General features: G+C 29.5%; 1 protein-coding gene across 6 annotated transcripts in view; it reads left to right on the top strand.

The window, feature by feature from the left end:
- IntS6 (integrator complex subunit 6) overlaps positions 1-24,954 on the top strand; it is a 45,307-nt gene that overhangs the window by 2,915 nt on the left and 17,438 nt on the right. For all 6 annotated transcript variants that reach the window (XM_067051273.1, XM_067051275.1, XM_014417414.2 and 3 more), the window contains exons 4-15: positions 3,176-3,356; positions 6,278-6,412; positions 9,052-9,119; positions 10,243-10,392; positions 10,692-10,844; positions 11,049-11,276; positions 11,690-11,835; positions 13,896-14,017; positions 14,168-14,365; positions 16,311-16,447; positions 17,426-17,756; positions 17,870-18,124. In XM_067051273.1, coding sequence (XP_066907374.1) covers positions 3,176-3,356; positions 6,278-6,412; positions 9,052-9,119; positions 10,243-10,392; positions 10,692-10,844; positions 11,049-11,276; positions 11,690-11,835; positions 13,896-14,017; positions 14,168-14,365; positions 16,311-16,447; positions 17,426-17,756; positions 17,870-18,124 — 2,104 coding nt within the window. The remainder of the gene's footprint in view (positions 1-3,175; positions 3,357-6,277; positions 6,413-9,051; positions 9,120-10,242; positions 10,393-10,691; positions 10,845-11,048; positions 11,277-11,689; positions 11,836-13,895; positions 14,018-14,167; positions 14,366-16,310; positions 16,448-17,425; positions 17,757-17,869; positions 18,125-24,954) is intronic.

A 24,954-nucleotide genomic window follows, 5' to 3' on the forward strand; every position in this document is an offset into this window, starting at 1 on the left:
TAAGTTATTCTTACCAACAATTTTTATCTATGTGTTATATGTGAATATTTAAAATCTTGTGATCATACTTACCTTATATTTGTCATTTTTCAATTTCCGTTTTGAAATCATGTCATCTATACACATATAGTTTAAAATTGTTATATAACAACTTTATTTGAATTATTGTCTTTCACTAGTGATTACAATAATTTTAAATATGCACATATCACATATAGATAAAAATTGTTGATAAGATATAACTAAATTGTTACAGTTTTTGGATGCAATAGTGCATGAGTATGGGTAATGTCTTGAAACGTTGTGCAAGAAAAATATAGAATAGTTTATATTCTATTTGGAAGTTTTTTCACCTCAATAATTTAAAAAAAATTATATATAAGCAACTTCCTTAAAAGGAAATACAGAATTAAAATTAAATTAACAACCAACATGAACAATCCTGTTATCTTTATTGCCATCTTCCCTTCTTCCATTGCGTGCATATTATTACTAGATGAGTTTTGTATATTGTATCATACCATGCTGAAGATTTTTGTCAATATAGATTGTCACATGATCTTGTACAAAGATGGCATTTGTTTTGCTATCTAAAAAAGTATTTTTTTATTTTCCTTTTTTTTTTTTTTTTTTTAACATTGGTCTAAGTTCTACAGTTGTTGATAACAATATTATAACATTAAGCAATTTTTGTTACCCTGATGAACATTCTATAGCAGTAATAAAAATAGATGTTTATTTAATTGCTAGTTGTGTTGGGACATAATTAACTAACTTAAATAAATAATTGATCGTACTGTTCTGACGTGATGACTAACCTAAATGTCTGGTAAGTTGTTGGAAGTAGTATGAATCTCTTCAGATAGTAAGCATCTGGTCATCGAAACCCAACGTGACTCATTAAGAGTTAATTGTCATTTCTTCCTAGCCCTGATTCTTAAACATTTTGTATTCTTGCTCAAATTATTATATTGGACAGCTTGGTCGTAAGGTTCAGTTAATATCTTTTATTGACCTCGCCAGCTGCTAAATGTATATATTAATGGTTTTTTTTTTTTGTTGAATAGTAAGTTAGATTTGAGGTGGAACAATGCAACACCAATTTGCAATCAGAGCGAAATAATATTATATAAGTTTAAATACCAGAAATCACAGCATTTAAATTTATTAATTTTTTTTAAGAGATGTGGAGATATTCCACAATTATATTTACTGATAACATTGGTAAGCATTTGTGCTAATATATTAATTTATGAATGCTTTTTAGAGAAAAAAAAAATTATTTTATCTATTAAAGGCAACTTATGTGTATGAAATTTAATTTTGCAATTGTATTTGACTGCACCTTTCCAATATTATATCTATTTTTCCTATAATATGTTTCCAAGTAAGGTTATCAGTACTGAAAAAAGTGCTTACCTGTTAATACAGAGATATGTATGAAAATCAAGTGATATCAGTTATATAATTAATAATCCTATTTGCCTGGTTTATTGGAGTAACTCAATGTTGCTGAAAAATTATTTTTTAAGCCACTTTGACTATGTATTTTGACCATAATAAATATAGAATCATCTATGGATTATGTTTATGAATGGTTTTTAATAGCTCAAATAGCATACACAACTTCTGAATCTATTGGAATATTATGGCAATCCATAAGAAGGTACTGTTCACTTTCTTCTACATCAGTTCTTTTAGGTTTTGGAACACACACTGATATTATCTTTAAGTAAATCTTTTTCACAGAGCCCTTGTCATTGCAAAAAGAAAATACTAACTTCAACAATGTTAAAGAATAATTTAAGATTCGTCTTCAAAATTGTCTGTAGTACTAGTTAGTTAGATTGGCAGATATCCAAGGGCGTCTACTAGACCTGGAAAGCCTTGAAAAATCAGAGAATCTTTTGAACCTGAAATTTTACAAAAAAAAAAAACACTGAAAGTCACGGAATTTGACAAGATAGAACCCAAATGATTTACTGCCATAAATTCTGAAATCAGAATTTGTCACCATCAGTTCATATAATATTAATAGTACCTTCATATAATACCATCAGTTCATAAAATAGTGACTTATACACAAATATACATATGACATGTCAAACACATAATAATGTCTTCATTGATTTTTGTGGTAAGCAATAATCAAATTGTTATCAAAGCTTATAGAACTTCATTCTTTTGTAACCTAGCATATAAAGTAATTGCCTTTGTACTTTATTGCTTCATCATTTTAGAAGTAGGAAGGTTAGTTAAATTATGTATCCAGCCGAGTGGTATCAAGAAGACTGGCTGAGTACTTCTCAGATAGTTTCCAATTGTATGTCATTAGAATTTGTGGAACCAGGAGTCTGAGTGATTAGATGTTATAACATATGGCTGGGAAAAACCGTTTGGAATTAGGTTGATAGCTCACTGTGAATTGCCATTATAGTGCTGGAGAGCCAGTTTGTAAAATAATTTCTAAAGATATGAAGAAGGTGGTCAGGGGTGCAGTCAAATGGGAAAAAAAATTAAGACTTTTAGAGCTTGATGAGGGCTGTTTGAGTTAAAAGATGCCGAAACACTATCACAAACAGTAAACAGAAACACTGTTTCAACATTTTAGAATGTTTCAATTTCAAACGGCACTGATGAAGCTCTACAAAATGGGAAAAATAATTAGTTGATAACTATTTTTTGTTTCCTTTTGCCCTCACCGCCGACCATCTTCTTCATATTTTGAAATATATGGTCAATCATTTATATATATAATTTCCAATGATTTGTAGTTGAATTTTCTTAGCCTGAAACAGATAGAAAATCAGGTTCTGAGCTTATGGTTGTATGAGTGATCAATAATCAAGTTGATAAAAGACTGAGGACCTCTGTATTTTTTTATGTTCTATTGTAACTATTTCGATGATTTGGAATTTTTCCAAAAAATGGCAGGGAATGCCTTAAAAGTTCTTAATAGTTGCAGGCCTACCTTCTACGCCATAATCCCTGATGAATACCTGAAACTCAGGTCGAAATATCGCCATAAAATAAATAAATATGGTTTTGTTTATTTATGTTGTTCTTTGCTGACCACACCCCCTGACAAACTTCTCCAATCCTTAAAAGTTTTGTTTAAAGACAGTTTTGTCAATTAAATATTAAACATTTATTCATATTTTTTTTATTTTCACAGTTTAATCTACCTATGCACTCTCCAATCCCTGGGTGTGAATTGACAAGGGAACCTTTCCGGTGGGACCAAAGGTTGTTCTCGCTGGTTTTAAGGCTGTCTGGGACACCTGCGGTGGAACGTGATGTTGGACTGGTGCCATCAGATACGTCACCTATTGATGCTATGTGTGAAGTTACCGGAGGTCAGTACCTTGAAACTCAAATTTTATGTGGTTCAATTCTATTCTCATGTAAGAATTTTACCACTAAATATTTTTGAAGGTATTTTTTTCTAATTTAAGGTCTCAATAACTTCAAATTTAATAAAATTTATTATGTCAAACCTAATTAATTTAATTAAACTTTAAAATTTATGTGTCACAAACATTAGTGTCTTTAATTCAGTTTTATAAATTTCCAGAATAATATTGGGTGTATACACGTAGCAGTATATTGTTACCACTTTCCCTTCACTGTTTGCTCAAATTATCTCCTTAATGTCAATTTTGAAAGCTTTCAATTGATTAATAATATTTTTTTTTTTTGAGTGGCATAAAGTACTCTGGCCAATAAGGTCTATTGTGTGCTAAAAGTAGTAACATGTTAATTTTTGTTCTTGTGTTTTTTATTTATATTATAATCTATGTGAGATGTGTACTTGCTAATTTGGCTATTAGGCTGTTATTAGAAATATTTTAGATTGCTTCAGCCTGCATTGTGAGTATTTTTCTAAAGCTTTTGAAATTATGTACACAAAAAATATATTAAAAAAACTTTTATTTGAAATTTGGACTAAATTTATATGATTTTTTAATTGTTTTTTATTTTTTGAATAAGAGGTACAATTCACTCCTGTGAACTGTAGTATGTTGTTTTATTTATCCTCGTAACTTAAAAATAATTGTTTCTTAATTTTTATTGTTTCATTTTAAATTTTTTATCTTACTTGTTTTTATTTGCAAATGTGGTTCACTTTTATCTCAATAACTTTAAGCGTGGTAGATGTTATTACTTGACAATAAAAATAATTCACTATAAGAAAAATATTTCTCATATGTGAGCAAATTTTATAAATATAAAAATAATAATAATGATAATTTTGTATATATTGTTATTATTTGTTGATAAAAAATATTTTGATCTTATATAATGTATTAAACTTTATACCCAAATCTGTATTTGTAGATAATATTTTTATCTTTCTATTATATAAAAAGTTTTTAGTGATGACTACGTAATATTTTATTTTACATAGGATCACTGTGTAATACTTGATTTTACATAGGATCACTGTGTGTTATATTTTACTTTTATATAAAAGGGGGAAAAATAGAAATGTGTCATTAAAATTAAGTTTAACTGATGAATTGAAGAGACACTAAATTGAAGTGCAAATTAAAAGTGCTTGACATTTTTTTTTTCCTGCTTTCACTAGATTGAAAAATTAATACAATTTTAACATATGTAAATTTCAGTTATACCATTTGAACAAGTAGTACATTGAGGAGGGAGATAATTTACTGAAAATGTAGTTCAGTACCAACAACCTTACCTTTAAATGAAAATCTCAAGTTCTCTAACTGCATATTTATCATTTTCAGAATTTACAATTAATTTTCTGTAAGATAGTAACTGATTTGTTGGAAAATATTCTTTTGTTGAGTGATCATTGCAGCCAAAATAAAGCAAACGAGTAATAATAAATCATTTTCAGAAGTACTTAAAAATCTCATTCAAAGATTTTTTTTTTGTACGATCTTGAGGATTTCTTAAAAGTTACTTTATTTCATCAGATGGTATACAAACTTTTGTTATCATCTTGTACCTAGGTTTTTTTTTTCCTCAAAAATATTTTTAAAGTGGACTGGATCCCATCTTAGGTCCTAATAGTCTACTAATAATTTTTATTTTCACTTTGCCTACTTATGGAATATATAATAAGGGAAGTATTGTAAACATGTAAACATTTTAAATACGAATTTTTGGTGGAAATACTTGTTTTGTGGTCCTCTGATTCCTTAAAAACGAAGTCTTAGGAGTTATTTATTTATGTACATACATATGTCTTCTGAACGTACTTATTAAGAGATATGAAAGTGAAATATGTAAGGCAACTATATGCTTGGGATGTTGGCATAAAGCTTATAGCCTTGGATTACAGCAAGTTTTTTTATGGAATCAACTCATCTGCAAGTGCTACTTTTTTACAATTTTCATTAAACTCGGCATTGATTAAACTATTATACTTACTATGAACTATATTGTCTTTAATATTAACACCTACAGTAACACCTAGACCGTCATTGAAATAGTTTGATAGAGATTAAATGCCGAATTTCGAAATAAGCTTCCTCTAAAGTACCTTTGATTTTGTTTATTTGAAAAAATTAAACATATCTCATTGTTAATAGTTGTAAACAATGGATAAATATAAAATAAAAAATTGATAATTTTTTATTTTCATGATTGTCATGACAATAGTCAGATTTTACTTTCCTAGTATTGAAATGTACAGTAAGGGGAAGTAATGTAATCCTCAATAATAATGAAATAGCTGTTTTAGAATTTACAAGAATTAATATTAAAGTAGGTTGATAAGTTAAACTTTTGGGATGCACACATCAAATTTTCAAAAGTAATTGAAAGGATAATTGATTGAAAATTCACTAACATGAGACTAATTATTATCTATAGAATTATAACAAAATTAAAACTCTTACCATCTTTAAGGACGATGGTAGTGTATAAATAACTCGCTACTAATAACATTCATATCGCTACTTACATGTTTTAAGCTATAAATTTCTTCTCCTTTATCATATCCTGGCATTAGTCCTTCCCTTACAAAAACTACTCTTGCCAGTACTATAGTACAAAGTCCATGCATTTAAAATCTGATACTATTATATTCTAAAGGAATCTGCTTAAAGGGAATCTCTATACTTATGTAAGCATTTTTTTTTCATCTATTATTTTAATGACAGATAAAAAAATTGGAGATTTTTAAAGGAACTAAAAGTATAATTAAGACTTGTCTAGATATATTACTTGAAGTAATTTATAGTAAAAGTATAATATATATACACACACTCATATATATTTTCAATGTAAACATTTATTTCAGGTCGTTCATATTCTGTAACATCTCATCGGATGTTAATGCAATGCATCGATAGCCTGGTTCAAAAAGTACAGAGTGGTGTTGTTATCAATTTTGAAAAGATCGGTCCTGACCCTCCGCAGATTAGCAACAATGATAGTGAGTCTATGAATGTGTTTAGTTTTAGTATGTTGATGCTTCCATCTATGAGTTACATATTATATGACAGTATTTGATTACACATCTCTCAATTTTTTTTATATTGAGAATAGCAATTTATTAAATGCATAAATTTTGAAATTGTCGCAGCTTAACTTTTTTTTTTTTGGTAGAAAGTACTGCTGCTTATTAGGCCTATTGTGTGTAATCCACATTACAGCTTGTAACGAGCTTGTTCAAGCTTAAGATGTGTAGATTCTATGAATCTAAGTATGCTTGAGGAATGATCAATTCACACTGCTTGATGTCCATGATGCGATCCATACCAAACAGTGTGAAACTCAACCCTGCTGATCGGTCACACTAGCAAATGATGTAGCTCAGACTCTGGGGTAATGGTCTGAGGGCCACTCCTTGCTAACCTTAACCTGTTAGCATACTCGTTACTGAGAATGCTTGCAGTGGTTCAGTACCCATTCAATACTTACTTCATTATCACATGATAGTGTGTTGAGAACTGCTTAGCAGTCTTTAACAAGTCTAGAGTGTGTAACAGGGTTTGCAACTTACTGTAGCAGTGTGATTATTCTTTTCTGTATCATGTTATGTAATCATTATTGTTGTATATCTAACGAGTGTTCTATTTTCTTTTCAAAGTTTATAAAATAATTTGAGTTACCTTACAATTAATTTGATTAATTTAAAAAAAAATGTTATAAAAATAAAATTAAGTACTGTACTACCTTGTAATAGATCATCTAGAAGATAAGAATGGCGATCTCTGAGAAAGATGAAAATATCTCCGGGAATAGTGGGTGTAAATCAGAGTTGGAAAGTATTCTGTGAAAATTGTATATTTGAATACGGATACAGTATTTGGTTTGGTTTCATATGAATATTGCATTTGTAATTGTCAGAAAGTTTTTGGCAAATAAAAGTACTATCTGTATTCATTACTGAATAAATACACGAGTATTCATGTTTGCACATTAGTGTGCTCAAAGCATGTTCGACATTTTTCGTTTACGTTTATAAAGGGCTGAGGAAATTACAGCCTCAAAATGGCAGCTTGCTATTTGGTGCCAGACTTAGTCAGATATTTAGAAGCTCTTGGTACCGTCCTCTGAGAGCAAGCATCTATTTTTTTTTTCTATTCTTCAATGATTCCCGTAAACAAAGACAAGTGGATAATAATCAACTATTACTTATTTCTCTAATACTTTTTTTTAAAATTGTTTTAATAAATCTGTTGTTTTCAATTACAAAAAAAATAAAATACATTTATTATTATTTTTGTATTCTTACTTATGGATAAAAATAACCTCATTTTTTGTTTTAATTTTTTTTTCCTATTGAACGTAGAAAGTAAAGTAGTAAATTGTTCTTAAATCTTAGTTTATTTAATTATAATAAAGTAAATGACAAAATATTTTATAATATGTTGATATCATTATAAAAAGAAACTAATTGTGAGGGAAAAAATCGACTACTTTTCTCAAAAGCCATTTATGACGTACTCATAAAAAACTGATCAAGTTGCCTACCATCCTTTTTTTTTTTTTTTTTTTTAACAACTTTTCTGATGATAACCTTTTTATTGACCAAGAAAGAAAAAAATCAACCCCTTGAAAGTTTAGTTTATATTTCTTATTCCCAAAATCGAATAACAAAAAATGACATCCTGCTTCAAATTTGCACACAATGGTTTACTATTTAAATTCATTGGTTATTTTAACAATAAATAATAAACAATAAAAAGTGTTTTGGAATTATTATTATTACAAAGAAAATTTGAAAAGAAAAAAGTAAAGCTAATTGTAATGCAGAGTTCCAAGGATTGGACTTTGGTCCCAAATCTTAAAAACATTAATGATGTGAAATATGTTTCACATCACACCTCAATAGGTCAGGATTGAACATAGATATTTCAAAAACCCTCAGAGATGATGATACAACAATGAGATTAGTATTCCAGTTTTTAAAATCAAAAGGTTTATTTACTGACACAAATATAATATCAGACAGACAAATAAAAATTAATAATAAAATAAAAAATTAAACTAAACAAATGTTGGAAAAATTAAATAAGGTATTAATGATGTTTTAAGCCATTAAACAAAAACAAACAAACATTAATAATGGTATTAAAAAATATTATAGTTGTCTTTGTACCTTAAAAGTCAGATTTAAAAAAAACAATTTTTTTGATGGGTTGATTATCAATGTTTAGGTTTTACTGGAATGAGTTAAAATGTTTTTGTCCTATTCTGGGTTAAATGTAGAAAATGATGAGAAAATATTCATGAATGTATTGATATTACATGAATGAAATTCATATTTATATATGAATATTTCATGATTTGTGTTGCATAGATCATATTTATCCAAATACAAATGTGATTAATAATCATGAATTATCTTTTAACAAATAGTATTCTGTATACATAATCGCTGACACAATACGTCCAACTCTGGTGTAATTATAATTATTATTTAATTTTAATATATTTTGACCAGAAACTCTGCAAGAATTCACAGTTACTGACATTACTTTTTCTTTTCTTTTATTATATCTCTTAATTCTTCAAATACTAATTGGTTGAAATATTATACATGATCCTTCCATTATTATGTTACAGAAGAAAATACTGAAAATATAGAAGAAATAAAAGAATGGGATAAAGATGGCCAAAAAATTCCCAATGGGGTATGTTATATTTATTTTACTCCATTTTTATTTTATTTTTATACACATCCTTGAATATAAAGAAGATTTACTTATCTTATATGTGCATACTGACTGAGCAAAAACTTAAAAGCCTCGACATTTGCCAAAATCATTATTTTGATTTCTCTTTATTGTGCATTGAAGGAATAAGAGAGAGAAATAACTTTTATTCTAGCTTATACTCCAAAGAATAAGAAATGAGGAAAAAAAAAAATGAAAAGGGATATACTTGCCTATTATTCTATCAAATATATATTCTTTTGAGGATTATAGTGTTCTCTATATTTTGTGTTGTAACGCAGCTATGATTTCCTTGCTTGAAAATGAAATTATTTGGAATCAAGTGAAGTGCACTTTGCTGGATAATCGCTTTGGAAGTTGTTTTCCTTAACTTCTGCTATCTAATGAATTGAAGATTGCTAGGATGATCTTGAATGTTCCATCTGTTTCTTACTTGAAATTTTAAAAACAGGATTATTATTATTGCTTTTATAAATGTAATTAACTGAAGAGCCTAGTGGGTGAGTGACTCTTGTTCAAATCGGCTGGTATATGAACATTTAAATTAGTGAGCTTTGTTTTTGTTAAAATAAATACAGCGAGCATAATGATTATGACTTCATCTCTCTGTAATATGAGATTCTTGGAAGTCAGTTACATCTACTGTTACTCTATTTTTTAATCTAATTATTTAGAGATGATTAGGCACAATTCATTTGAGATATTATATCAGAAATAATGCAAATAACTAGAGGCAGAAATATAATTAAACAATTATTGAGTATGAAATAAAATTCAATATTAGACTATGCTAAAATACTTAGCTAATGGGGCACCACTAAAACATAAAACATCAACATTCATCAACAGTCTTCAGTACACTGAGAAAATTTTAATCCTATTGTTGTGTTTAAGGGAAGGGAATTAGGAAGTTATTAGGCCTTTCTTTAGAGATAAAAGAAACTAGCTTAATATCATAAATTAGTTACACCTGAATGTGGTTCAGTAATGTAGTTTTTGCATTGAAAACTGCATTTAATAGTTTATTTATTTATTTAACTACGGAGGTAAAGATTAATATGCTATTATTTTTATATTTTAGACACGTGCACCTATGACCTCACCTCAAAGTACAGCCTGGCATAGTTGTAGGAAATTGATTTACGTCCCTAGATCTGCTCAAAAAGGATTCCCAGTTGGATTTTGGCCTATTCCTGAATCATTTTGGCCGGATGCGCAAGGAGCTACTCTTGTAAGTCTAAAATTTAATTTTGACTGCGTTATTGCTTAATGTAATTTTTATATTCTTCTTTGTAATCATCTTTCCTTGTAAGTTTGCTATTGAAAATTCTGAACTGAATTTTTATTTTTTTGATCAGTCAATTTCTCCAGAAGGGGGGGGAGTGCTTCCTGGTTTGTATCGTTTTCAATTTATTTCAGTCAGGATTTTTTGAAATGGCTTATAGCTTTAATTACATTTGTTTAAAGTTGATTATTCTAAATTCTTGTTATACAACAACAAATTATGATAGGTATTTTGTAATATTCAAGCCTCCTAGGTCAGCTCACCCTAACGTGAAGTTCACATGTGATAGCCAGGACCCTATGGTTATAGAGAACCTCCCGTTCGACAAGTACGAGCTAGAGCCTAGTCCTTTAACACAATATATACTCGCGAGGAAACAGCCTACTGTCTGTTGGCAGGTACGTTATTTATTGTTAATTATTACTTAAGATGTCTGTCATCAGGTTTCTTGATGGCAAATTGAATTTTTGTTTCATTTAAAATATCTTATGAATTTGAAATTAAATCAGTTAATCAGAAAAAAAAAAGGCATATTATTCATTAGGTTAAAATTCTCTTCGTAGTTCTTTCCGCTATTTCAAGTCAACTATTTTAAATTTCAGGTGTTTGTTCCTAACTCATATAAAAACTCGGAAGTCGGACACCCATTTGGCTACTTAAAAGCTAGTACAAACTTAAGCTGTGTTAATCTGTTTGTGATGCCATACAATTACCCAGTGCTTTTACCACTGCTGGATGAGCTGTTCAAAATCCACCGGCAGAAGCACACGCCAGAATGGAGAAATGCATTTCAAAATTACCTTAGAACAATGCCTTCATACTATGCTGGGGTAAGTCAATTCAAATTTTTTATGAGTTGCTATTTGTATTTTCTATGAAAATTTTTGGTTATTTATTTATTACTCCTTGCTTATTGAATTGATTGTCCTATTTGTAAGAATCACTTGTATCAAAATGTTTGTCCCATTTTAATGCTCGTAAATCTACAAGTATCCATTCAGTATAAGCCTTTTCTTTTTTCAAATGACAAGATTTATCGTGTGCCATAAATTTAAATGCAATTAAAGCATAATCCTCAATTTTCACATGGATTAGTTTACATTGCTTTAAAATTATTAGTTATATTACTTCAGGTTCTCCATATCAAACAGCATGAACTTATAAAAAGAAGAAGGGTTTGTAAAAAATATATAAGTAAAGAACTAAAAAAAAAATAAAAATATCTTTTTTATTATTGTTTTAGCCACTGAGGAGAGCACTAACTCGGATGGGTGCAACTGGTAGTGTTGCCCAGAACTTGATACCGGATAATATGGAAAATTCTCTTAGTTTTAGTGTTTTAAATTACCTCAAACGTCTTAAAAACCAAGCAAAGTTAGAATATGAGAGGTAAGTTGAACATTAATTATATAACTTTGTTACTAGTTTCATAGTATGTTATGCTTTATGAACCTAAATTCTTTTTTCCTTGTGTAAATATAGTTGACTCTACTTTAAGACTGAACAATTGAAATAACTTTTTTTTTTTTTTTTGTGATAATATGTATTTGCCAATTTGTAAATTAAACTAAACATTTAACAAAAGATGATAAATTAAATATAGTTGGTAGAAGATTGAACATGAAGACAATGTGAAGAAACTTTTTTTTAGGAGTTATTTACAGATTACTTACTTTTTACCCCATAAGTTTTAATAAAGTAAAACTATATGTTATTACAAACACAGTAAAAAATAATTATTTGATATTTAAAAAAAAAAATTGGTGTAGTTTCATTAAAATCAATTGCTTAAAAAATGTCTGTGTTTAGATGGCAAAATGTTATGTCACTTTTTCTTTAAAAAAAATTTAAAACAAAACCAGAAATATATTAATGTTCTGACTTGGAGCAAATTGGTTATTCTTCGGGTTATCCTAAATATTTAAAAATTAACTTACTTTTTGCACCTAATATTCACTTTCGTTATGCATTATTTATTTACTTTTTGAAACCTTTCCAGCTAAAAACACAAACATAAAAAAAATAATAAACCTATAAAGCCAATCCCAAAGCTCTCACAAACCACTGTTGGAACTACTGCTTTAATCCCTTAACTTGTACGCTCGAGTTGATTCAAGCGCGCTAAACAGGCCAAACTGTGCACACTCGAATATAATCGACATTTGGAAATAACAATGTGATCATTATAAAATAAATAACAATGATTTATTCTATGTAATAATCCTATATGTGTATATATATACATGAGACCAAAGAAGGAATAGCAACAGATAATCGAGTACGAAAAATGGAAGTATTGTATTACATTACAAGAGATATATATATATAACAAGAAATCTATATCTTGGAACACAAAATTGAGACATTTTCAGACAGTAGTTAGACCCAAAATACTCTAGTCATCGGAAACACTTAACGAAATAGAATTGGGGATCTCTAAAGATTGGAAAGAATCGAAAGGAGAAGTCTGAGGAAGATTTTGGGGCCTAAAACCAACAGTGATTTTGAATTTAAAATGAGACCCAACGAAGAGCTATATTTACAAATTGAAAAGGTGACAGATGTTATGAAGAAACAAAGACTATGGTTTTTTATGGACTTATTCATAGAATGGACAGGGATAGACTAACAAAGCAGCTCTTTGATCTATTAAGAAATTACAAATCCAAACCCTTTCGAGAAGTGGAAAATGACATGAAGAACATCGGCATGAACACAGAGATAATAACTGATAGAACACTATTTCAAAAAACTATACAAGAGGCAGGTTTTCGGGAAAGGATAAAATCAACACGTGGAAGGAAATGGATTCGGAAGGAGCAGCACTCCCAAAGGATAAAGAAGGTGTGGGCTCGAAGGATGACCAAAGTTGATTTATTGTACCCTCTAAAAGGGGTATTCGAAAATAAAAAAAAAAATATATATATATATATATATATATGTATTTAGGTTTAGTCTATGTTTTGATGGGAACTAGGAAGTATAACCGATATCGAAAATTAAAATAAAAATTTTGATTATTTTTGCCAAAGGGGCTAAGTTTATGAGAAAACAAGGTTGTAATATTATAAAATGAATGTTGAATCACTTTTTGTAAATTATTTTTTTTTTTTAATTTACAATCATGAAGAGATGTATAGTGATTTAGAAAATTTTTCCATCTGAACACAAACTTAGCATTGGGTTGTAATACACATTTTCATTCTGTTATGAGCATTCACTTCTTAGCTATTTAGTATATATTATACATTAATCCCACATTGATTATCTGACTGGGTAAAAACTCAGAACTATGTGCTTTGCTACGCAATTTAGAGCTTATTAGGAACTTACCTCATTAGAATTTTCTTTGCATAGGATATCAATGTCAGGAGTTGACAGTATATGTTTCTATTTATGTATTTTTATGTTATTGTTCCACTTTGTGATGATATAATTTCCTGCTTTAGGTTGTGCAATGAAGTAAGCAATAAGCAATTGACGACTAAAGCTAATCAGGGGGCTGAGGGTGTACGCCTCACTCCCAGGAGTCCGCTCAAAAGGGATTTAGTTTCTCACCCTTTACTCCAAGGTATTAGTCTATATTGTATTTCAGCACGAAAAATACTTTATATAAATAATTATTAATTTACTAATATATACTATGGATGCTATTCATAGTTATTATAGTTATCAATAAAGATATAATATATTCTTTTCAACAGTTTTATTTCTTTTACAGATAAATTTCAAACCTTAAGAGACCAACTAAATGAATTTGGAAGCTTTGTCGTAGGCATAGGTCATAGGCGTCATAGAGCAGGACAAAGTTTCCGAAATGCTTTTGACATTCCTCGAAGAAGCCTGTTGGATCAGATTCTTCGAATGAGAGCAAACTTTCTCAATATATCTCCCACGCACATGAAACTGCAAGATGATGGTGGGTAATTTAAGCTAATGTTAATTCAAAATGAATCAATTTGTTATATTAACATTCAATCTATCCAAATTTTACTATTAATAGGTTTCTTTAAAAATAAAAATAAAATTACATCTAACTACAAAATTTTTATTATATTGAAAAATAACACAACACAAAAAAAAAAATTCACCTTTCTTAATTTTAATATCAATTGAATTAATGAATATTTATGTTTTGAAACTTTCATTTTTAAAAATATTCAACTTTGTTGTCAGGAATTGCTCCTTTGTTTTTATTTCAGGAAATTATTTTAACAAAAAAAAAATGTTTTCTAAGAAAAATTATTCCTTATATCAATAAAATAAATTAGTCTAGACATGAAAAACTTAAATTTAGTAAAATTACAATGCATTAAAAAAAAATAATATTAATAAAAAAGTCATTGGTACTTGTTTTAGTATTCCGTTCCAATTCTTCTTCATCTATTGGGTGGAGACTTTATTTTTCATTCTTCGTAATTCTTCACTTAAAACTAAAAACTTTTTTTAAAAAATTTATTTAGTTTAATTCTCCATTTATCAAGACCATGGTCACTATTTATTGCAATAAATAGGTATCATTAAATTAAGTTCATTCAATTTATGGAATTATTTTAGTTCAAATTAGAAATGATGGAACAATTTTTCAAAATAGTCCCTACCATTAATAGTAGACATCTTACTAACACTCAAAATAAGCGCTATAAAGGCGGCCTATGGATTAAAAGTCAAACAACATTGGCTCAATAAAAGCCTAAGACAGGCTAAGCTGTTTGTTGATGAACCCCGTAGGGGACAGAGCGAAGAACTGCTTCAGCTGGATAGGACATCTCGTAGGATAATTATAGGGATCTTTACAGGTCACTGCAGAGTAAATAAACATATGTTTAACCTCAAGCTAACAGAGTCACCCTTGTTTAGATTCTGCAATGCTGAGGACGAGACGGCATATCACTTTATTTGTTGGTGTGACCGGTTGGCACTGTTGTTTGGGGTGGATCCCAAGCAGTGCGAGCTGATCAACCCCTTAAGCATATTACAGCTTGCCACAGTACTTTGATGCTGATTGCAGCACTGGCGTGTCTTTAATTGGCGCACAATAGGCCTTACTGGCCGTAGTGCTCTCGTACCAAATTAAAAAAAAAAACACTCAAAATATGTTTGTTCGGTTCAAGAACAAGGCAACTGGCAACTAACTGTGACTTCTTCTGCCAAATAAGGGCAGCCAAACTTAATATATCTAACTATATTATTACGATTAAAAGTCTTTTCACTTTTTATCAATGTTTTGTTACAATTTTATGTTAAAAAATAAGTGTTAGGTATTAGTTTTCACAAACTTAAGTTATTTTGTATATATATTTATAATATTAAGTTTTATTAACTATGGCAGCTGACTCTTGTTTTGTTTTTTATACTTCCGGGAAAAAATTTGAGGTTACGAAGTTTAAAATTCATAATCAGCTCACTAAAAAACACAAATGAACAAATTTTCAGAACTCCTTAAAAACTTACCAATATACCAGAGTACCAAGATCTCTGTTAACTGAACCCTGTTAGATTAGGAGCAGTTGCTTGGGACATAGAAAGTATAGAGATAAATATATTTACTCCATATAAATGTCCAAATTGTCTTGATTACAGTATAGCCATGTAGATAAGATTCTTATTGTAAATGTGAAAATTGTATGTTAAATTTATTCATTAAGTAGTTTCTTGTCTTTTATTTAATTAATTTGTTTTGATTTTTTAATATTGCATCTTGGAAATCTTAAATAATCATTCTGTTTCAGAGGTAACACTGAAACTATTGTTTTGAAGAATATGGAAGGGCAGTGGTTGACAATTAATATATAACAAAATTTTATTTCCTTGTCAGTCCTAATTAAAATTAAGAAGTTACAAGCTCTAATTAACTGTTTCAGATGTTGTACATAGTATGCCCATCAGTCAGATGGGAAATTACCAAGAGTACCTGAAGAAAACGCCACCCCAGCTTAGAGAAGTTGAGTCAACACCGGTGAGACAGCACATGTTTGGAAACCCATTCAAGATTGATAAGGTTTGTTTATTTATACACGCACTTTAATTTTATCATTAGACTTGAAGTTTTCATTTGTCATTATTTTTACTTGCAAGTCATTTTGATCTAGATCCTTTGTCTTTAATTAATGATATTATACTTTGAGGAATAAATAATTAAATAGATGTGTGCCTGAAAACGAACATTTGCAGATAGCAAAATAAAATTAAGAGCTTGCATACGTTAAGAGGAGATCATTATACAAAAAGAAAAGGTAATCCTTCCCCACCGGACCCGCCCCACTAAGACCTCCAGGGATCATTGGGTCTATATAACTTTTGAAATATTAGCTTAAAACGGGAAAAGGAGACTTTAAGATAGTTTAATCAAGCAACATTTAAAAAGCGCCTGAAATTGAAAAATGACATGATAAACACTATTTTTATTCATATATAAATTTTATAAACTTGCATAAAGTTATTTTTTTAATAATTATCAATATTAGAAATAAATTTTCTTATCGTAACTCGGTTAATATTGAATCGTATTTTGTTATTATTAGTGATTTTTTTTTTAATTCTCAAATAAAGATAAAAAAAAAAATATTTTATTTATTTATTTTTAGAAATATTCTTTTTAATTTTGTAGTTATTATAGTTAGTGACATACAAATTTGTGGTTTGTGACATAATAAATTTGAGGTTGATCAGTAGCACCTTACAATGGATCTCAGTGAGGGTCAAAATATTGGAAAAAAAGAATTCTCTATAGGTGTACTATTTAAGATTTTAACTCTGTGGTGGAAATAAGAAATTTATGATGGAAATAAATTTTTTTAATACATTTAACTTTTTAACAAATTTATTCGTAGCTTCCACCTCAACAGTTCTTATTCAATCAAGTCACATATTTGACTGAAAATCATGGGCTTTTTATTATTTATTTATTTATTATTATTTTTTTATGATTATAAAGCAATATGGTTAGTTGTTTTAACAAATCATTTTTATTTTTTAGAGGATGATGGTCGATGAAGCTGATATTGACCTCGTTGGTGGCGGAGGTAGTGGTTCACCTAGGGGACAAAAAAGGCCGCTGGTGGAGCCAGGCAGTGGCCGGCCGAACAAAAGGAAGCCGGGGCCTATCCCTAAGGACGTTGTTGTCCGACGGCCACCTACCCCTCCTCCAACCCCGCCTCCTAGCCCTAGTTCCGCTCCCAGCCCACCTCCTCCTGTCCTGTCCGTTCAGAAGCCTCCTACCCCTCCTCCTCCACCCTTACCTCCTCAGCAATCGCCACCTTCTCTGCCTCCCATGCTAGTACTTGTCAATGGTGATGTCTCTTCTTCAGGTAGTGCTATTTTATCTTTCTATTTTAGTATATTATCATGATTTTCAGGTTAAGTACAATATTTTATGAGCCTAATTGTTTATGTATCTTGGTTGACATTCTCTTTTTATCAGACATGGACATCGATGAGTGCTTGCTCGGAAGTCCTGGCTCTCCACCGGCTGAGTTTGCTCCACCTGTATTGCAGCCTTACGATGGGCTTCCACCGCCAGTCGGAGAGAGGGATGATCCACCAACGTTACCTTCTTATTCGACCCCACCATTATCTCCACCCCCACCTCTTGCTCCATCTCAGATCAATGAGATCAAGAGGCATAACTTAATGGTCAGGTCTGCAGCGTATAGGGAGGTCAGGAGGCCCGGCAGGAGTCAGTATCTAATGTTTTTAAATTTATATTTATTTTTATTTAATAACAGTTATTACAATTATCATTTACTCATATATTTATTATTAATTATGCTAATTGAAAACAGAAATGTTAACTATTTACTATCCCATATATTACTTACAACTTATAATGATGGTAATATTTAGTTGATGTAATTACTGAGGTAAAGTACTGAAATGGATAAATCATTCTGGAAGCAATTAACTTTGCGATGTAAGTAAAAACTTTGATTGATTCATTGTTCTTGAAATGTTTAGGATAATGGCTATCACAGAGTTGTTGGAATTTCTTTTCAAATACGATTAACTTTTTGTAGAAAAATATTAGTAATATTGCATTTAATTGGTGTCAATGGTCTACATTAATTGGATCCATATAGGCAAGAGAAATAAATGTAGAAGAAGTAATGCTTTAGTTTATAAAACATAAACTCTTAACCATAACCGCATGTATTTATGATATTGACTTGGTTTGGAGATCACCATGTCCCATGGGACCCAATTGTGGCTTCTAAGCTGTAGGTATTTTTTCTCATGAAGTTGACTTAGCTAGGCTAGGCTCCAAGATATATCTATAATAATACATCTTATTACCTCTGTTTTTAAAATAATTTTTGTTATATTCAGCAAAGCGGATTAGGATGATAGAAAAAGTTTTGATGGAAATTTGAAAGGATTGGATATGTTTAATATTTATAATGTGCTATATCTTACAGTCTAAGTCGGTTTCTTACAAAAGAGAAGAAGCAGAAGACGGCAATTTTGAACAATTAAGATTTATTTTCTTCAGTTTACTGTTAAGATTCTATTTAACTGTTGGTTGCTGTTAACGTTACGGCCAATAACAAATTTTTTTATTTGATTTTTTTGTTTTAAGCTGTTTGTTTAATTTTGTTCAGAATTGTTTAAGGTCCAACTGTACGTTAAAGTAATTTTCTATATAAGTAATTCATTTCCAAAAGTAACCCAAATATAGTTTAAAATGTATCATTTGGTTGGATTTTGGGTAAGAAATAACTCATATGGGAATTGAAATTATTTTGGGCATTTTTCATAATGATAAATGGATTTTTGAGACCATTTAATTGTATGCCAATATTATGGATAAGAAGAGAATTGTTAAGGTCCAACTGTACGTTAAAGTAATTTTCTATATAAGTAATTCATTTCCAAATATAGTAGTATTTCATTTAAGTGCAAGTCAAGTCAGCTGTGGCTGTATTATTTGCATCTAAACAAAAGGTCTATTCTAAGAACTACTGATACTCTACAAACTGTATCAAGCATGCGCCGTACTGGAAAACTATACAAGAAGCTTGTTTTCGGGAAAGGATAGATTCAACACGTGGAAAGAAATGGACTCAGAAGGAGAAGGAGCGGCACTCCCAAAGGATGAAGGAGGTGTGATAAAGATTGTAATTTTTTCCTTTTTATAAAGAATACTGCTCCCAGATCAGCAGTGGCCTGAGAATTGTTTTAAATATAAGAACAGTTGTTTCTGATTTTAGTTAGGAATCCTGTTTAGGATAGGATATAGCATTGCTAACCTTACGTAGAGTTGAGTTAGTTTGATATTGATATGGTGATTCCAGGTAAGGTGGCGATCTTGGTGAATTCCCAGGTATCTTACTGTTTTACTGGCAGGATTCTGTTTCGAATTTTTACCTTTGAGGATTAGTTTTGGTGGGTTTGGTGTGCGTCGAAGAGTAAAAACTTTTGAATTACATTTTTCAATGTTCAAGCTAATCAATCATCCATTTAGTGAAATGTTGATCCAGATCATTAAGGTGACTTTGCAAAGTGTTTCTAGCAGTTATTATGTCATCATGTTGAGAGAACACAGCTGTATTGTCAGCGAAAATAGCTATGGAGGTGTGTGTGGAATGGACGATGTGGTGAAAGTAGAAGTTGAACAAAAAGGGAGAAAGGATTGAACATTGTGGAGTATCGGCATGGATTTGTTTAAGAGTAAAATTTTTGTTATTAATTCTGACTGAAAAAGTTCTACCATTGAGGAATGAGCTCAGAATATTGTAAATATTTTGGAGTGCCTACTTTCTTTAGTTTATATAGGAGACCTCGATGCCAGACCTTATCGAATGCTTGTTGGAAATCTAAGAACGCTACCAGGGTGTGTCTCTTTTTTTTAATCCGTTAATTATAAATTCCGATTCTTCTTGCCAGTTGGTGAGAAGTGGAATGAAAACTGAATTAGGAATAATTGTGGAATTCAAGGAAAATTTTAAACTCATTTCTTTGAGAAGATATGCCATGAGCATTCCAGTTTAAAATTTTTAATTTTCTTTATAGATGAAAAATGAATATTTGAGCATTTGTTGAATAATATATGATTTGTATTAAAGCACAGTTAATCAGGAGAGAATTAGTAATTGTTAATAAGCTATTATTTATATTATGGTCCATTTGTAAAGAAAGATGCTACTAATTTGTTAATAACGTATTTGTGGTAAATACGGCTTGATAGCTTCGATTATAATTTTAGTTATTGACAACAAATTTTCACCATTTATTTTGTTGTCTTGATTAATTGTGGACTGAGTTTTTGGTTCTGGTGGTTTTGATATTGATCTAATAACTCAGCATATGAGTTTTTTGAAGTGATTTTTGTGGCTGCCCTTGAATTAATCTCAGATTTATGCATATTTGGTTCTTAAGGTGAGTTTATTTTATTTTTAAGGATTTGATAATATTTACATCCCTTGTTCGCAATTTACACAAAATTTTAACAGGTAATAGACCTCGGTTCCAAATGACAATAGTTCTTTGTATGACCTTATCTTTGGCAGTTAGCGCACTTAGGAATGTCAGTGTTTTTGTGTTTGGGTTCTTCTATAATTAGGACAGAAAATAAATATTTAAGATTAAAAATATCTTTAGCCTTTTCAGTATTTTTAATAGATATTGAACATAAAGGAGTAGGTTTTCTATCTTCATTCAGTGTTCTGGATACGTAAACAACTTCGAATTGTTTTGATTGTAACTCAGCCTTTAATTCCTCTTCCGTAATAATGTAGGGAACCTTTCGAATAATTATGTTCAAATCTTTATTTTTATCCCTTGAAAATGTACTTAACTTTTTCTTCATCATAGTACTTATTTATAGTTCTGTTATCTTCAATATTCGTTAACATAATTTTCGTATTATTACTGATTAGTTGGGTAGTGAATGGTCTGATGTACATGCATTCAAGTCGTTAAACAGTAGCTTGTAATTATTAGCGTTATGTAGGAATATCGGAGGTATTTTTATTGTATTGGGCTGAGCATTTGGGTTAGTATTGTTATTGCTGGTTCTTGGTGTTGCTCTAAGTGTGCTTATCTGAGAAAGAGTCGATTTCTGATAACATGTTAAATGAGCCGCCCACCTTAGCTTTTAAAGGAGTAATTTCTTGGTAATACTTACCCATTTTTTTGTGACTGGGACTGATTTGAATCAGTGCATTCAAAATTTCTTTTTTTCGAATTTGATTCTTCTGATTGTAGGTCTAAATTAGATTTATTAGTGGTAATATGTTTGTGATAAATCGGGCGAAATGTTTGATTCATCGCCTGATTGCATGCTATAAATAAAAACAACAAAAAATTTATAAAAGAAACCATGAAAGTATGAAAAAAACAAAGACAAATATGTCTAATAGACTGCACACACGCTAGAATAGAACCACACTATGAATTCTGAGGCGAAACTAAAAAAAATTATTTTGATTGGGAAGAGTTTAACATGTCTTGTGGTTAGAAAAACAACAAACAATTAATTAAAAAGACGCAAAATAAATGTATTTTAAGTTTAATAGAAAGTTGAATTAATAAAATATTTAGATGTTGATAATTGACTTTAGATTAATATATGGAGATGGTCGAGGAGTGCGGTCAGCAAATAAACAAAAGATTATTTATTTGTGCTGATGTTGCAACTTAAATTTCTTCAGGTCTTTATCAGGAAGTAAAGGTGGAGATTCTGGCTGAACTCAGCAGTCTCAGGCAGAGAATATTAGTTCCGTAACAATGATAATTAGTATAGAACAGTCACTTCCTAAATCAACTCTATTTGAAAAAAATTTTATGTTGTTATTGTTGAGTGTAAAAATCCATTTATAGGAGCTCACTCAATCTTATCGACACTGCCAGGATAGTTTAGACCCTGTTAGCTCCTACTCTCCTATTATAATATAAAAATTTTCTAGTATAATTGACCAGTGTTTCTTTCCCCCCCCCCCACTTCTGTTTCACCTCGCGTCATAAAATCAATTTATTCCTATATAATTTTTTTTCTTGAGTTTTAGAACGTTCAAGAAGTTTGACTTCATAAGAAATTTAGCAAATTCATTTTTAATATTGTACATAAATGAGTATATCGGTGGCTTTAGTTCACAGTGTTGCTAAGTAAATTTCCAAAAACTTATGGAGAGGTACAATTAAAGGTTCTATCTTTTAGGAAAATTATAACTTTTCAATTCTTTTTGTGACGACAGATTTAAATATTATCTCTGAATTATTCATTACTATTATCTATTTACCTTTAATTGTATCTTTTATATTTATAATCTTAATATTTTCTTGAGACTGGTAATTTTTTAATAAATAATTCAAACACTATCCAATTATAGTCTCAAAACTTTTTATTTCTTTTATACGTCCAACGTTTCGGCCAATCCGGCCATCTTCAGGGACAATGTACTACAAAAAGATTATATGTATGATCCTACAAACATTTATGTTTTATAACTCAAGAAACAAAAATTTATACAGGAGTAGTAAATTGATTAAGTGATCCGAGATGAAGCGGAAGGAGTGTGGAGAAGCAACACTCGTCAATTCTACCAGGAAAATTTGTATGTTTATAAAAGAGTAGGAACTAACAGGAAGTTAACAACACCAGAAGTGGCAGGTCCAATTGAGTGAGCTCCTATAAATGGATTTTTACTCTCTCCGATTACAAAATAAAAAATTTTCCTACTAGAATTGGCTATTTTATTCTAATTACAATTATAATTATTATTATTATGGAACTAATATTTTCTTTCTTGAGCTGTGAGGGAATGCATGAGTATTATTAATACAATTTCAGTATATTATTTCATTTTATTCATATTCTTTACATGGTTTTCAATCTTAGTTTTCAGTTAGTAGGGTTTAGATTCTTATTTTTAGACTTTTGTAGTTAGTGGATTAAGTTTAAGAGAAGCCCCACTATATATCTAATTCAGACAAATGATTCTACAAGCTTATCAGTAGTGACCATGAACTTGGGTTTTCACTTTACCTGACTTCCTCCTAAAAAAAAAAAAAGCGTAAAATAAACTATATTCAATTGAGGCAATAAGATTAGAAATTCGCTAAGTAAAATGAGTTATTGATTGGAAGTAACTGTTTATCTTGTCGTGCATTTCTGCAAAGCAAAAATGAAAAGAGTCGTTAATATTCTATTACTCTGGCTTTCTTTTAACTTTGGCTCACTAGAATAGGTGTTTTTATTATCTTGGTGTAATTGGTCTACATGACTTGCTTTGAAAGTCACAAAGTTATTCAATAATTTTAAAATTCAGAAGATTTAATAAGGTCAAATTATGAGAATTAGTTATCTTTCCATAGGTAGGTTTTTACGGGGATATAAAAATAATCAAAATCATCTTTTGAACAAAAATGTACCTTTTTTTTTCTTAAAAGTTTATAATGTTGCTTCTGAAAAGACATTGAAATATGGCACTTATAACACAATGCAATAATTGTACCATGTATTTAGCTAAATTATATTTATTTACATAAATTATTAGTGATTATTTAAATATAAAATACATTATTTTAATAATATCATTTTATTATACACTTAAATAAAACTCGTGATTTAAATATAGTTGTGTCTCGTTGGGAATAAAGGATCTTCTTTTGGGCAGTTTTAATTGTTCATGTTATTTGTTTGATGGGATAACCAGAGTACTAATTTTTTTTTTCTCATGTTTTTTTTTACAAAATAATAGTATGACTAAATTAAACATTTTTGAAAAATTTAGTTATGAAGGATTTCCTTAACCATTGAAATAAAGGTTCTTCGGTGTTGAACGTAATACAGATCAAAGATGAAATTTATGTGGTTCTGATCTTGCTCCACATGAAATTAACATTTTTTGGTAGTGTAGATAAATATTTATTATATTATATTCCCTTTTATCAAATCTGAATGGAAACAAAAATTGAAAGCTAATGTATATTATTTATTAAATTTAATCCAAACTTTTTTCTTTCTATCAAACAAGGATCGCCTAAGTATTAGTCAATCCAGTTTGGAGGATTCGTTAAATATATATATATATCAAAAATCACTAACATAATTATGTTAATGTTTTTTTATATTGTTTAATTGACTTTATTTATGTATTTAAAACTTCAGAAATAAGTTAGATTTAGAATTCTAAGATGATTTAAGGTTAGGCTTTGTCAATAATTAAAAAATCTTTTGACAACCAACTGAAAAAAATAAAAAAAGTTTATCTCTTCTCTATTGATGTTTCTTTACAAATTAGAAATACTGTGGGATATCTATCCATTTTAAAGTTAAAAATATGATGCTTAGAAAGGTGAAGAAATAATGAACCATTCTTATGCTGTCTAATTGGTTTCTTAAAAAAAATACAGAATAGATATTTTTATTCCCATTTGAGACACATCTTATCTAATCAACATAATTGACAAAAAATATATATAATTAATTCATAACTTATTCTAGCATCTGTTATGCTCATCTAAATATAGTGCTACATCATATAAAACATTTAAAAATGCAATTATGTT

The sequence above is a fragment of the Halyomorpha halys genome, unplaced genomic scaffold, assembly GCF_000696795.3.
Source record: "Halyomorpha halys isolate HHAL.00 unplaced genomic scaffold, Hhal_1.1 Scaffold157.1, whole genome shotgun sequence".
Taxonomy (NCBI): domain Eukaryota; kingdom Metazoa; phylum Arthropoda; class Insecta; order Hemiptera; family Pentatomidae; genus Halyomorpha; species Halyomorpha halys.